This window comes from Natator depressus, chromosome 16, assembly GCF_965152275.1.
Source record: "Natator depressus isolate rNatDep1 chromosome 16, rNatDep2.hap1, whole genome shotgun sequence".
NCBI lineage: Eukaryota > Metazoa > Chordata > Testudines > Cheloniidae > Natator > Natator depressus.
In genome coordinates this window covers 21001111-21016981 of record NC_134249.1, presented here as the reverse complement: position 1 = coordinate 21016981, position 15871 = coordinate 21001111, and the positions used below count along the sequence as shown (strand labels likewise).

Genomic DNA, 15871 nt, shown 5'->3' with positions numbered 1-15871 from the left:
AAAAAACCCCACATTCCCCTGCAGTATTTCCAATCAAACTTCGCACTGCTGTGCTAGTGCATTAGAACCTGAAAGTGACTAGGCTGTATCATTCAGTGAGAAATGCAAGAAGTAACACACAGCATAAACAGGGAAAAACCTTAATTTGATTCTTAAAATTCAGTTTTAAATTATCTGCGCTACTGGTATATTAAGCACACCCCCCACCCCAAAAAAAATATATATTATTTTTCACATGAGACATGAACCATAGTTTTTCACTTATTTCAAAAGAAATAAGCAATAGGCCCAAGTTTCAGCGAAGTCTTCAAGACAAGATGAACTAACCTATGGAAGTGGCAGAGAAGGGTTAAATCAGGGAGGAAATCTAGATTTAGCACGTAAATTAAAGGAGATAAAAAGCACCATACTTACATCCCTCATGTTGTGGTGGGCCACAGTGCGATCTACATTGCGAGAGGGCAGATTTGCTGTTGCTTTGATAATAGCATCCTTATCGGGAGCTTTCTGTTCCTGCTTCCTCTAACCAAGAAAAGGAAGCATGATCAGATTTTATAGTTTGTTATCCACTGAAATACAGTAATAAAAATTATGCTATAGCTGACTGATTTCATATTCTCTTGTAGGCAAGCAAGTGATGTAAGGTAACTTGTGACTAGGGGAATTGACTAGCAGTGCAATTGGTTAATAGCACCAATACTTTGTAATCACAGGGCCAAATCAGACCTGCTGTATCACATATTTTTCATAAAAATAAATCAGTTTTCCCACATTCTCCACAGGGCCACATAGTGCTTTTCATTTAACTATCCCCATTTTGCAGATGGGGAAATGGAGGCACAGAGAGGGGGAACTGACTCAAAGGTCACACAATGTTGGGAAATAGAAACCAGGAGTCTCCATTCCCAGTCCCATGCTCCAACCACTATGATATGTTTGTGACCTTATCTGATTAAAATATGACCATATAGATCATTGTTGCAACCACTATTATATATTTCCAGAAAATCTCGTACAAAAGGTTGTCAACTGAGGTGTCTATGAAAAGGTTATGATTTGCTGGTTATGATTATCCTGTCTGCATGTATCATTTTTCTATTTGAAGTTATAAGTATCGGCTCTAGACTTGGATTTCAAATGTTTGCTCCTGGGGTAACGCCCACAAGGTAGCCAACCAGCACATCTTGGAGGGACTATTCAAATTAAATGGACCATCAAAAGAACACTTAACTGACAATGGATCATGGGAGACGCCCATCTACACTGAATGGAATTTCCTGCTGTGACTAGGCGACATAGGGAAATACAGTGCCCTGGACTAGCTCCAAATTTTCAACATACAGTCCAAAAATGGAAGGCTTGAAGCCCAAAGACACAGATGCACAGAGGACATAGTGTGAGGAAGAGTGTGTGACACGCAGCACAGCAAGACCTCAGAAGGGCAGTGCACAGGGAAATACAGATACCTACAGGAAGCAAATGCCAGAAGAGAAAAACAGGTTTGCACATACAAGCAGAGACCTCCAGCAATTCACAAGGACAAGCAAAGGCACAGCTCAGTACATCTGCAGATGATGGCAGCTACTGCACCACCAGGGCAGAAATGTCCTTTTGGAGAGCGTTGACCCACTGTAATAACAATTACACCCTGGGGGGGGGGGGGGGGGGGGAGAGTAACCCACTGTTATCCCAGTTGGAGAAAAAAATTGAAGTTCTAGCAGGGTCAATGATTGTGCCCCAGGGTATGTCTACACTGGGGCTGGGAGCCAGTCCTCCAGCTCGAGCCGACAGACTTGTGTTAGTGGTGCTTGCGCTAATGTGCTAAAAATAGTTGTGTGGATTCTACCCCCTAGATCTGAGCTCCCTGCTGGTGCTGTAACATCCCTACAGCTATTTTGGCTCGCTCCCAGCTCCAGTGTAGACAAACTCCTGGTTACAGAGATCAAGTAGAGCTAAAGACAGAAATTAGAGCAATTAGACAACTTTCTAAAGGGCAGATCTATCTGAAGGTACAACATGGCACAACTTATTTATTCTGTTATTAGACATTCAAAGATCAACCTTACAGCATTTCCACAGAGCGTATCTATCCTGTTTGAGGCAAACATTGTTAATTTTCAGTTCTAATGCTTATGGTATTCTCTAGGAAATTTCAAAGGAACATGAATCCTCCTGAAATTAATTTATTTAATCTTTAATTAAATGGATGCATTTGCCTCCATAAATAACTAGTGAACACCCACAGCTACGCTTTTCCAAGTTGTTAATAAAAGGGGGGAAATGCAGACTAGAAAAACCTACAAATCTTCTGAACTCACTTTTTCCTCTGCTGATACTTCTGCCATTTTGGGAGGTGGAGGGGGAGCTCGCTTCTTTACCAACAACAAGACATCTAGAAAGAGAAGATACTGGAATATGTTAGAAGTAACATGCAATGGGTCACTGTCAGACAATTTAGAACCCAAAATTTACAAACTGTAAAATGAAGGATGTCAGTTTTGGGCTAATTGCTCCTGTATACCCCCTGCATGGTCCCTCAAGGACACCCACTGAGAGCTTTCGGATCCCAGATGCACCTCTCTTGAGCAGAGACCTGTATTTCTCTCCCTGCCAACTGGGGTTTTAAGGCTGCACAGCCCCGCACCATCCACAGTGATGACCCAGCAAGCCAGTTTGCCGGACAGACTTTGCCAGCAGCCCGTGTGTTGCTTTCTCTCCTCGAGGGCCATGAACGGCATAACGCCAGCAGTTACAAGGTACCGCTCAGCTCTTTCTGAGCTAGCACCTTTATTCTTGAAGTAAAAGCATTACAGAGTAAACAAAAAAAATCCAATGAAATTTCCTATATGCATGCAAAAAGCTTACCAGAGGTCACCCATCAGTCTTATGGGGCCAAAATCTTCCCAACCCTTCCACGAGGGTTGGGGCCCTTGGACAGAAGGTCCTGTCCATTTGCTGGATCAGAAAGAAGGCCTGAATCAGTTTAAATGCAGCTTTTTTATGCCCCAAACCCTTCCTTTGTTGGTCTCTAGAAAATCCACTTTGTACCGGTATATACCGGCCATCCCAGAGGGTGGCACATTTCCAAAGGTGTTTCACCTAAGTCACCCCTTACTGTTTTCGGTTCCTGGAGGAGCTGTGATAACCCTCCCCACTGGAGTTGCATACAATCCCTGCCCCACAGTGATAAATACAATACAGTCCCCAGAGATATTGCATGTGATTGCAACATCAGTTACATCAGAAATTGTAAAATTAAGGTTTTAATAGAAATGGGGTTTTGTTTGCATTCTTTGCACTGTTTCAGGGATTTTCCAGATTTAACTGTTTTTGGATCTAAACATTCCCCTTCTCTGTTTGCAACTCATGCACTCCAGCATTATGCTAGTGCAAGCAATTCAACTGCTGTATCTCTATATTAGGGCACAAAACTAAAAAAAAACTGACAATAAAGTACTGGACAAAGTTAAACTGACTGGTCTATGGGTGAGGCGGAGTGACATACAAAGAATAAATAAAACGCTGAAAAGTTAGATTTGAACAATCCTTTCAGTCGTAACCATCTGAGATATTGCTTGGAAATGACTTATTTTAATATGTGCAGTTAAAAAGTTAGACCTTTGCAGCCAAATTTTGACATCAGTTAAACAATGGATTGATCCTGGATTTATAGTTCTAATAGAATTCAGAACATGGCTCATCATTAGTTATACTCTGTCTACATGTTAAACCTGCTTATCCCTAGTTCTGCTCCCCGCCTCCCCCCCGCCCCAGGAAAGGAGCTTCTTGTGGGCCCCAAGTCCCCTAAAATGGATTGTGCTGTTTACAAAAGTGACAACAATTGCTCCACCACAGTAAGAATCCTGTAGCAATGTGTTCCCTACCAAACTAGAGGCTGGAAAGAAAACCTAGAGCCAAACCACCTACGGTGTTCTTTACACTGGGGACTTGCCAGCCACCTGTATAGCTGCACCAGTGCAAAGCCCTAGTATATGCATGTAAAGCCACTACCTGCAGTAGTGAAGCTTACCCCTACTTGAAACTGAGGTGCAAAGGGCAGCTTAGAGCAGCTCTCTCCGCTTAGACTAGGTGTCTGCACTGGTGACTGCCCAGCAATGCCTATAACTGGAGGAAATCTTCTGGGCAGATAAAGGTAAGTCTGAAAGATCTCAGGTCGCATCACATGCTTTACCTTTAGGCTTTTCATACTAATATTTTGCACTTACAAAGTTTCTTCCAAAGGTCTCAAAGCCCTTTACATCCATTGGCTTAATTAAGTCTCCAGTACCCCTATGACGTAGATCATTAATATAACAATTTACAGGAGGGGAAATGGGGAGACAAAGATGTTGTGGCCTAAATTAATGGGCATTTCTGAAAATTTAAGTGCCCAATATGAATAGAATCCAGTTACCTGGCTACTCTAACCTTTAGACTGTCCTTCATTTCACACTAAGCCTTTTTGCATTTTAATTCTACAGGCTAAATGCACACTTGGCGCAATTCCATTATAGCCAGCAGAGTTATATTAGGTATCCATTCTGATCTAAATCTGCAAAGCACAGCGTAAGTGTACAGAGCTATAAAACTGAAACGCTGAAACAAAAAACTTCAGAAAGCAACATAAGCCCACTATTTGACTTAGAGACCTGATCTGATAAAGGTGGTTTCTTTCTTTTTTTTTTTTTAATCTATTATTTTTATTTACTTATAGCCAAATATTAGGGCTGTCGATTAATCGCAGTTAACTCACACGATTAACTCAAAAAAATTAATCACGATTACAAAAATTAATCGCGATTAATCGCAGTTTTAATCGCACTGTTAAACAATAGAATACCAATTGAAATTATATATTTTGAATGTTTTCTACATTTTTGTATATATTGTAATTCTGGGTTGTAACTGAAATCAAAGTGTATATTATTTTTTATCAAATATTTGCACTGTAAAAAATGATAAAAGAAATAGTACTTTTCAATTCAACCCATACAAATACTGTAGTGTAGTCTCTTTCTCATGGAAGTGCAACTTACAAATGTAGCTTTTTTTGTGACATAACTGCACTCAAAAACAAAACAGTGTAAAACTTCAGAGCCTACAAGTCCACTCAGTCCTACCTCTTGTTCAGCCAATCGCTAAGACAAACAAGTTTGTTTACATTTACAGAATATAATACTTCCCTCTTCTTATTTACAATGTCACCAGAAAGCGATAACAGGTATTTGCATGGCACTTTTGTAGCCAGCATTTCAAGGTATTTACATGCCAGATATGCTAAAGATTGGTATGCCCCTTCATGCTTTGGCCACCATTCCAGAGGACATGCTTCCACGCTGATGACGCTTGTTAAAAAAATAATGCGTTAATTAAATTTGTGACTGAACTCCTTGGGGGGAAATTGTATATCCCCTGCTCTGTGTTTTACCCGCATTCTGCCATATATTTCATGTTATAGCAGTCTCGGATGATGACCCAGCACATCTTGTTCGTTTTAAGAACACTTTCACTGCAGATCTGACAAAACACAAAGGTGGTACCAATGTAAGACTTCTAAATATAGCTACAGCACTCGACCAAAGGTTTAAGAATCTGAAATGCCTTCCAAAATCTGAGAGGGACAAGGTGTGGAGTATGTTTTCAGAGCTTTTAAAAGAACACTCTGATGCGGAAACTACAGAATCCGAACCACCAAAAGAGAAAACCAACCTTCTGCTGGTGGCATCTGACTTAGATAATGAAAATGAATACGCGTTGGTCCACACTACTTGGGATTGTTATCAAGCAGAACCCGTCATCACCATGGACATATGTCCCCTGAAATGGTGGTTGAAGCATGAAGGGACAAATGAATCTTTAGCACATCTGGCATGTAAATATCTTGCGATACCGGCTACAACAGTGCCATGTGAACGCCTGTACTCACTTTCAGGTGACACTGTAAACAAGAAGCGGGCAGCATTATCTCCTGCAAATGTAAACAAACTTGTTTGTCTGAGCAACTGGCTGAACAAGAAGTAGGACCGAGTGGACTTGCAGGCACTAAAATTTTACATTGTTTTATTTGAATGCAGGTTTTTTTGTACATAATTCTACATTTGTAAGTTCAACTTTCGTGATAAAGAGATTGCACTACAGTACTTGTATTAGATGAATTGAAAAATACTATTTCTTTTTTTTTTTTTACACGGCAAATGCTTGTAATCAAAAATATAAAGTGAGCACTGTACACTTTGTATTCTGTGTTGTAATTGAAATCAATATATCTGAAAATGCAGAAAATATCCAAACATGTTAAAAATTGGTATTCTATTATTGTTTAACAGCATGATCAAACAAAATTAATCACGCAAACAAAATTAATCGTGCGATTAATCGCTTTACAGCCCTACCAAATATCCAAAAGCCAAGTCAAAATAAAAGAATGCATGGTGTGGTATTAGGCCTAATGGCCTAATTTGTATTTACCATCCTCAAACACAATTGCAAAGGGTAAAAGCTGTGCACCGTATGAACCTATTAGACATATCAGCTTATAACTGTAGTTCCTTTTTTTGTTTGTGTTAAAACAGATTTACAAAATAAAAAAATCATTTAATCTACTGGCTCAACTACGGTGTGTATAATTCATGTTTATTTCTTTAAAAAAAAAAAAGAACACACAATGTTGCTGCAAGCAACAAAAACATATTTGATAGTCTAAACGCTTTCTATTTCCTGTACCTTTTAGCCATTTTATCAGTGCCCTTGTCTTAGAATCCAGAATAGGCGTTAAGGTCACAACTTGGCATGCACCTCACAATTAAATACAGTCTCATGTTACTAGGCTCACAGGTTCCGATTGCATGAATGAGGTTTAATCATAAAGCTCTCCTACCTTTATCTTGAATGTTTTCCTCCAAGACTGTTTTTGTATCCGTCAGGACCTTCTCTGAAGTAGCGTGGATCAATTTATGATGCGTTATGCTTTTTGGATCCTCTAAGCTCCCAGGTACACACTAGAGGAAGTGATAAATACTAAGCATCAGAGGACAAGAATAATAAGCCTTCTGCATAAATCACTATACCTCGTCTTAAAGGAAGTCGCCACATTTGAACTGTGCCAGCATTTACCAATCTCTTAATAGCTTAAGTAATAGACAGTATGCCAGAGGCTAATGTGCTGAGTATAATATGCACTAAAAAAATGGAGATTTGAGTCATGGTGTAACAGTACTCACTGTGGTAGTGAACAAGAAAAGGGGTTTCTTTCCACATAGCCAAGTGCCCTGGCTAAGAGGGGAAAACGTCCAAAAGGAGGATTTCAGATTTATCATAGTGATGCTTTTAAAATTAAAAGCTGGCAAAAAGCAATATCTAGGTTCCTGCTGACTGACTGACGCTCTAAACAATTTTTTGAAACAGCTAACTTCAAAGACCAAACCCTGCAGCCCTTTCACGTATGGATGGTCCTTTGGAAGTCAGTAGGCTACTCATGTAATGGCTACATGATCAGGCCTCAAAAAACTGAAAAATGTCAGATAGAAATATTTGGTAAGACATAATATTTTATTATGACAATTTATTTAATATGGTGATCTGGAAAACATGAGAATGAGGGACCATTAATTTAACACTATCGGAGCGGATTAATTTTGTTCCTCTCTCTTTAAAAAGTGACAAATTAGTCCAAAAACCCTTAAGACTTTTCAAATGTAATATATAAGACCAATGCTAAAATACTGCTTTAAAGTGGTAGGCCTCTCAACTGGAATTGCTAGCAGTTGATTAGGTCTGCCTTCCTAATGTCCATACTCAGAGTTTCCATGGATTTTTAAAAAAAAATATGTACTGCTGAGAAAAATAGGTTTGAGCGTAAATAATGTCCTATGTTCATTGCAGTCTGAGCACCTCAGGAGCAGTCACGGTTCGAGAGACTATTCCACGCTGAGTAGGCTGCAACTGGACTATTTTGTCCACATCCTTCCTGAAATGTGGCACCCAGACTGGACACATTGGAGAAAGTCCAGGGACGCGCAACAAAAATAATTAAAGGTCTAGAAAACATGACCTATGAGAGAAGACTGAAAAAACTGGGTTTGTTTAGTCTGGAGAAGAGAAGACAGAGGGGACATGATCACTGTTTTCAAGTACGTAAAAGGTTGCTACACGAAGGAAGAAGAAAAATTGTTCTCCTTAACCTCTGAGGATAGGACAAGAAGCAATGGGCTTAAATTGCAGCAAGGGAGATTTAGGTTGGACATTAGGAAAAACCTCTTAACTGTCAGAATGGTTAAGCACTGGAATAAATTGCCCAGGGAGGTTGTGGAATCTCCATCATTGGAGATTTTTAAGAGCAAGTTATACAAACACCTGTCAAGGATGGTCTAGATCAGTGGTTCTCAAAGCCGGTCCGCCGCTTGTTCAGGGAAAGCCCCTGGCGCACCGGACCAGTTTGTTTACCTGCCACGTCCGCAGGTTCAGCCGATCGCGGCTCCCACTGGCCGCGGTTCGCCGCTCCAGGCCAATGGGGGCTGTGGGAAGGACGGCCAGCATGTCCCTTGACCCGCGCCGCTTCCTGCGGCCCCCATTGACCTGGAGTGGCGAACCGCAGCCAGTGGGAGCCGCGATCAGCCAAACCTGAGGACGCAGCAGGTAAACAAACCGGTCCAGTGCGCCAGGGGCTTTCCCTGAACAAGCAGCAGACCAGCTTTGAGAACCACTGGTCTAGACAATACTTAGTCCTGCCATGAGTGCAGGGGACTGAACTAGATGATCTCTCAAGATCCCTTCCAGTCCTATGTTTCTATGGGTTGGGGTGATGCAGATGGTTTGCAATTTTTCTATCACTAATAAAAGCAAACATATTTCCTAATTCCACAGATAGAACGGGTTTGCTAAGAAAATTGCTTTAAAGCCGAACCAACAATTTCACTTTTAATAGGTGACATTTGTGAGCAGCTACCTCCGGAAGAACTGGAGGTGAGGACAGTAGCAGTTAATGAAGATCTACATTCAGTGAGCCAGCTTCTGATCTCAAGTACATCAGTATAACTCCATGTAGACTGGATTTACACTGGTGTAAGAGCAGAGTCTAACACCAGTGCTCAGGGGTGAAATCTCTGGGCACTAGGGCCAATACACAGACAAAAGGGAGACTTGGGGAAAAGACTGACAGCTCAGACAGTAGCAATTAGGCCTTCAAGTTAAGAGGCTAAAGAAAACTAATACTGAGCTTTTAAAGCATTCTTGCAATACTGAAGGTTGCAATGCCGCTATCAGGCACCTCCTTCACAAGGAGTGCTAAATGCACATGCCTTCTGCCTAATCTAGCAATCACTATTTGCTCACGCAGTGTCATATGTAGTGATACTTTGCACTTCTATTGCACCTGTCAGAGGATCTCACAGCACTTGCAAACACTAAGCACAACAAGAACTCCCTGTTGTACAGAAGAACACACAAATAGTAGAAGGAATTTCTGTGTCTTGCCCGAGGTCACTCAATGGAATCAACAACAGAGTTAGCCTCAAGAATCCCTTTTATCTGTAAACCACTAGACTGAACAGTGTTTTCTGTAGCTTTTCTTCTTGATCTGAGAAATATTCACAGTAAATCTCGTGTTTCTCCTAGTATTCTATGTCTAGAAATGCACCAACCATTATAAACAGAAGTAGGGTACTGGAGCATTTGAAGATATTTTTGCAGCATGTGTCACTGCATTCTCATTAGGAAACGGGAATCTCAAAACCCCTGGGCTTGCCATAGAAATGTTGTCAGAAGTTAGATTACAACAGTGCTCAGCAATGAACAGCGTATCTACAAAGCCCGACACAAAACCAGGGATTCTCCTCTTTCTCGGAAAAAAAATCTGATTAGAATATGGAAAACTGTTCCGTAGCGCCAAGTATATAAACTAAGACTACGCATCAGGCCCACAGCAGGTGTAAATTGGCAAAATTCCACTGAAGTCAACGGCGCTCTACACCAGCTGAGGATCTGGCCCTTTTTGTCCAGGTATCAAAGAAAGACTGCACAGGATTAAGCTTTTGGTAAGCTCAGCAAATGTAAGCATCTAGCCTCTGAATGTACGCACCCCAGTGGAACTTTAGAAAAGGAGCCTGGCGTTTCACCCTGCTTGGCTATTTTAGCATTGCGACACAAAATATGAATCCATCCACAGCTTGAACTGGCTCATCTTCACGCGAGAATGGTTCAGTGACCCAGAGCGACAGACTCCCAGAACAACATTACATCAGTGCATCTAGAGGCTTCTCATTTATTCCAGGGGAAATAGGGAATATAACAGTTGAAATGTTAGAAAGGGAGAAACTAAAATCACTGAAGCCACAAGACTGAATGCATCCGATGAAGTGAGCTGTAGCTCATGAAAGCTTATGCTCAAAAAAATTGGTTAGTCTCTAAGGTGCCACAAGTACTCCTTTTCTTTTTGCGAATACAGACTAACACGGCTGCTACTCTAAAGACTGATAAAGTCACTCATCTCACCCAGGCAGCACACTGTGGACAAGCAAAACACTTAACAACAACCTTGAGCAAGACCTTACAAAGTTGTTCACAAAAATGAAAAGAGAGCTTTCTGAATGAGATTATTTTCAATATACATTTTTAACTAAGCATTTTTAGTCTGTTCTTTGCAAGTGTCTTTCGCCTCTAGAAGATGGCATTTACCATCGACTGCAATGGGTTTTTTGTAAACATTAGTATTAATCTAACTCAGGGTTTTCAGAGTGCTTTCAGAATCCATGATCTCTCTACCTGCCCTGCATTCAGTGTGGTCATTAGAGAGCTCAACTGTTTGTTCCTTTACTTATACATCAAAATGCACCCGTTTTCACCAGAAGTCTTCAGCTCCCGATTTTAAATTATTTCTGAACACCTAACACATCAACAGGGCTGCAGTGAGATTGTTTTAGCTTTGCTTTGCTTTGCATACCCGTGACTTACAACTAGTCCTTCAGCATGTTAACTGCTGATCTAAAGCCAAAGACTGCATTAGAATCTAGGATCAAACAGAAACTCCTAAAATTGATCTAACGAGGTACCCAAAATGCATGAGAAGAAACCATCAGTGGTGCGTTTGAACTCTAAACACCATAGGGATGCTAGTTTCACAAATCCTTGGATTAAGGCTCTTCTGTGAAAGAACATGGGGCTGATGACCAGGACCAGCTCCAGGCACCAGCAAAGCAAGCATGTGCTTGGGGCGGCATTCCAGCCACCCTTTTTTTTTTCTTCTTCTTTTTGCTTGGGCAGTTGTGCTCTTGGAGCAGCAAAAAACCTAGAGCTGGCCCTGCTGATAACTCTAGGGGAAATAGCTTAGATTAAACTACAGAGCTTTGCAACTATTGGTATCGTACTGGCGTCTTGCTAGGAATCTAAGGGCTGCAGTTAAATTTTTGTTTAAAGTATGCAAAATCATGGGTACACAACATTAATATTTGCTTGCACTGCTATTCTCCTTGGTAGACAAGAAGATATTGTTGGGAGTTTGTGTGTTTTTGCTTTCAATACATTTTTCTTTGAAATTCTGTTTTGCTTTTCTAGTTACAGCAAGAGTGTGGGTTATTAAAATTTGCACAACACACCTACAATCGGACTCCAGGGCCATCTGGTTGCAGTGTGCCATTGTCTCTTATCACACCACTAAACATATGGTGGACAAAGATTGAACATCCAGCCAGACCACCTTAAGGATTTAGCTAGAGGCTGATCTGGGAGGTGCTTGACCTGCAAGTAGGCTACAACCCTTTGGGATCTGTCACAATGATGAAGATATTGTATTTTCTGTAGAGTCACCTCTTCAAAGTGACAAATCCCCCACGTTAGACTCATGTACCCTCCTCTTTGCTTAACAACTGCTCATTGGGATTATTCCAAAACATCTGCACCAACCACAGTGTCATTTCCTGAACCGCCAATTGCTAAAGTGCAATGTAATTATGCCCACTTATGTGTGGTTAAACAGACTGTTCAAAAAAATCTCTTTAAAAACTGCCAGTTTCAAAACCAGAACTGGGCAAATTTGCGTCCTGATATTGCGAGGTGTCATGTGCAGGTAGACCATGGCACCAAGCCCCACTGAAGCTTGTGGGGCTCCACACAGCGGCAGGCATCTTCCCACACAGAGCAGCTTGTAGGACTGGGGCCTTGGATCACAGATAACTGGGGAAAAATGCTTCCCTTTTGTAGGCACAAACACTTGCAACAGACACCCCTCCAAGGGGAAAGCTAATTAGGGATAAAGAGCTTGCCACTGGATCAGAGTGCAGAATTAGTTAGGAAAAGACATCAGGATACTTAGTGACAACTTTGGAGCTCAGTGACCTTTTGGAAGCCACTGGAGGGGAAAAGGGGTGAGAAATGGAACACCTCCTTTCCTTATCCAAAGTAGGACTATGTAATGAATGTTACTTTCTACTACTCACAGCAATAGTGATTGCAGGGGCTTTGGGGAACAGATTAATTAGCATCACATTAGAGGTGGCTGCATTAGTTATCTGAAGGTGCTACCAAGATTCATTACAATATGCTTGTGATCACTTGACACGATTTTTCCATTTCCATTTTTCCTCTTCATAAGGTTATATATTATCCATAATGGCTATGCAAATCCACACCATTACCACTAAGGAGCAGACAGAATAAGATCAACCACCACTGCCTAGTTATCAATTGTCTTCTGCCCTGACTCACATTACCTACAAGCACTTCTTCAATTAGGCTTCCTGAAAATTAAAGGTCTTTCAGATCTGCACTTATGCATGTAATCATTGTACTACTCTGCCTTGGCAATCCTCACACCACTCTTGTGCATAATCACACAGTTGGGCTGAATAAGGATAGAAACATGATAATTCTCCATGAGCTCTGCAGGATGTGGTAGTCCCACACCTATTCTATAATGCAGAGGCACCCTAATTTTGCCCAACCAACGGTTGCACTGGTCATCAAGTTGGAATATTGCATGCTGAGACATGTAGCTTCCAGGGGCTCTGTATTTTAAAATAAACAGCGAGGGGACCCATTATAAAAATTGTGTGTACTACGTTTAGCTTACTGGCCACCCTTACTGGAATAGAATCACTACACATCTAAGAGACAAACCCCTTTACTTAAAGTTATGTAAGCAACAGAAAGCATAAACATAATTATAGGCTCCTGCTATAACTGCTTGCTCTCATACATCTATATGTAAAATCTATACACACACACACACAATTATTAAGACATAAAACTTCACATTTCAACAACACTTTGAAGAGGAAAAGTGCTTTGCAAGGCAATATCCTTTACTCCTCCGAGAAATAGGCAAGGACCGCCCCCCCCTTTTCAGTTACACAGCCATTTAGTGTCAGAGTCAAGATTAGAACTCAGGAGTTCCTGGCTCAGACAACTAGAACACGCTGTCTTGGCCCGGGAATTGCATCTTCTGCGGCAAACCATGGTAAGTGTCTCATGTACGGAGATCCTATACATTATTGTATTTGTCACATTTTATTGAAAAATAGAACAGTTATTACAAGCTTAGAATTTCAGTCCAATAGACCCTCCAACAAACTGACCCATTTACTTGGTGAACAGATCCAAAGCCTGTCACCAACAAGACATGCATGGTAAATAAGCAAACTAGAATGAAGAAACCTCCTGTGTTGCAGCCACATTGCTACAATGGCACCTTTACATATTCTCTCTTCAGTGCAATCAGTTTCCTAAAGGGCAAAGGACTGTGAGACATGTGAAAGTCTTAATTGTTTGAAGTCAAGGAGAATATGAAACCCACAACAATACTGCACCTATTAAGCAGTAGTGATGTAGTAAGTAGTAATCTTCCGACAAAGTACTGCCCCACTGCCAACTTCAAAGAACTTGTAGTTATTACCCCTGTTCTTTATGTTTGTTCTGAAAATACAGAAAACCAAGGAACAAAAAAAACATTGCAGTCGCTTGTAGGGAATCATCCAAAACCACTTCAGCAATTTCTCACAAGCTGTATCTGCCAACTCACACAATACTGTGAGTATAAGAGCTAGAAATATGTAGTCTAGGGGTCCCATGAATCCAAACTCCTGTCGTTAAAGATTGCAGAGCAATTCCCATATGAATCCCGTTTCCCCCCCCCCATGAACTCCTAACTTTCTGAAGCAGGTATTCATCTCATAGGCTGAAATGCACCATGCCTCAATTTTTGTGGGACAATTACAGACACAGCAAAGGAAGCAGTCGGGAGGGAAAACAACTCTCTATTTTTCCACAGCACCTTTAAGGAGGGGGGGCGGGACATATGAACTCTGAAATATTTACTACCCACTGCAGTAGCTACCTGGGCCCGCAGGCTCGGAGGTCAAATAGCGTACGACGCCTCCAGATTGCAATGGCACCCCCCAGGCACGTAATCGTTACAACCCCCGCCCCACCCCCAGGGACGTGCAACAACTCGCTCCAGTCAAAGGGAGCTGACCGCAGGCCCCCCCACGAAATGGCGTCAAGGGAACTTTTCTTGTGTGGGGTGGGGGAAAGAGGCAGAGGGCACTAGGGACCCCCCCCCCCCGGCCCGCCCCAGGCTGGCTACAGACAGTGCGGGAGGGGGGTGGACGGCACAGCTGCCCCCCCCGCACCCCCCCCCCCGCACACTCGGGGCCTATCGCCAATGCTCTGCAGACCCCCCCGGCCCGCCCGCCCGCCTGCCTGCCTGCAGGGGGTCTGTAAATAGCCAGGGGCCTGGGGGGGGGGGAGAGCGGGCGGGGGGGGGGCGGTTCACTGACGTGTTTCAAGCACCGCTCCTTGAGCTTCTCTACCGTCGTGTCCTCGGGCACCTCCTCCAGCCACTCCGCGCCCTCCGCCGAGCAGACATGGAGCCTCAGCACCCGCCCGGCGAAGAGCTTCTCCTCCTGCACGAACATCGCGCCCGGCCGCCCTCACCAGCCCGCGGCCATGGCGGCTGCTCCCGCTGCGGCCGGCTGCCCGGGGCGCGGGCCCGGCTCCTCGCTCGGCGCCTCCCGCACGCCCCAGGCTCCGGCGGCAGCTCCTGTCACCGCCGCCGTGCGTGCGCTCGCAGTCCCGGCCGGGGGCTCCCGCAGCCGCCCAGCGCCGGAAGTGAGGGAGGGGCCGCACGGCATGCTGGGGCTTGTAGTTTTCTTCGCCCTCAGCGCCCTTGCCGGAGAATGACACGGCTCCGGAAGTGGGAGACGCTCTGCATGCTGGGACTTGTAGTTTTCTCCGCCCTACCGTCCTGCCACAGCCCCAGGGGCCTGTCGGGAGTTGTAGGTTTCCCCCTCTACCTCCCTCTCCAGTTGCCAACCCTCCAGGAATGAAAGATTATTTTTAGTTAAAGATTCTGTCATGTGATGAAACCGCGGGGAATATGCCCAACTAAAACTGGGAACCCTAGGCCAGAAGGGAGCCCAGTGCACTCTGGGAGCTGTAGGGATCCCAGTGCACTCTGGGAGCTGTAGTTTTTTATCTGGGGCGGGCAGGGAGGAGGGAAGCCTCCTGGTTTCTGGTGGGAGTTGGAGCCCACACCCAGAGAAGGGCATGGCGCACTGTAAACTTGCAGTCCCAGGGCATGGTGGGGGTTGTAGTCTCCTTAAACAACGTGCATTGTGGGACTTGCACATCCTCTCTCTGAATACAAAGGGCTGCCAAGTGAATTGCCAGTGCATGGTGGAATTTGTAGTCCCGGACAGAAAATTAAGTGGGCCAAATGCATTATGGGAGTAGTAGGCCCTATTGGAAAAAAATAACCCTTAAGAGCATTATGGGCATTGTAGTCTTAGCCCCGAAATGAAGCCCAAGTGCATTGTGGGAGTAGTAGTCTCTGTTAGAAAAAACAAACCACAAGTGCATTATGGAAGAATGCATCCAGTGAAGT

General features: G+C 43.2%; 1 protein-coding gene across 5 annotated transcripts in view; it reads right to left on the bottom strand.

Annotated features, from left to right (window-relative positions):
* UBAC1 (UBA domain containing 1) overlaps positions 1-14953 on the bottom strand; it is a 55210-nt gene extending 40257 nt beyond the window's left edge. For 4 of the 5 annotated variants that reach the window (XM_074973759.1, XM_074973758.1, XM_074973755.1 and 1 more), the window contains exons 1-4: positions 14766-14953; positions 6878-6998; positions 2319-2392; positions 415-522 (exon numbers count right to left, since the gene is read on the bottom strand). In XM_074973759.1, the coding sequence (XP_074829860.1) occupies positions 415-522; positions 2319-2392; positions 6878-6998; positions 14766-14903 (441 nt within the window). In that variant the 5' untranslated portion in view covers positions 14904-14953. The remainder of the gene's footprint in view (positions 1-414; positions 523-2318; positions 2393-6877; positions 6999-14765) is intronic. The other variant, XM_074973757.1, reaches the window with a different exon arrangement.
* Positions 14954-15871: the final 918 nt, after the last annotated feature.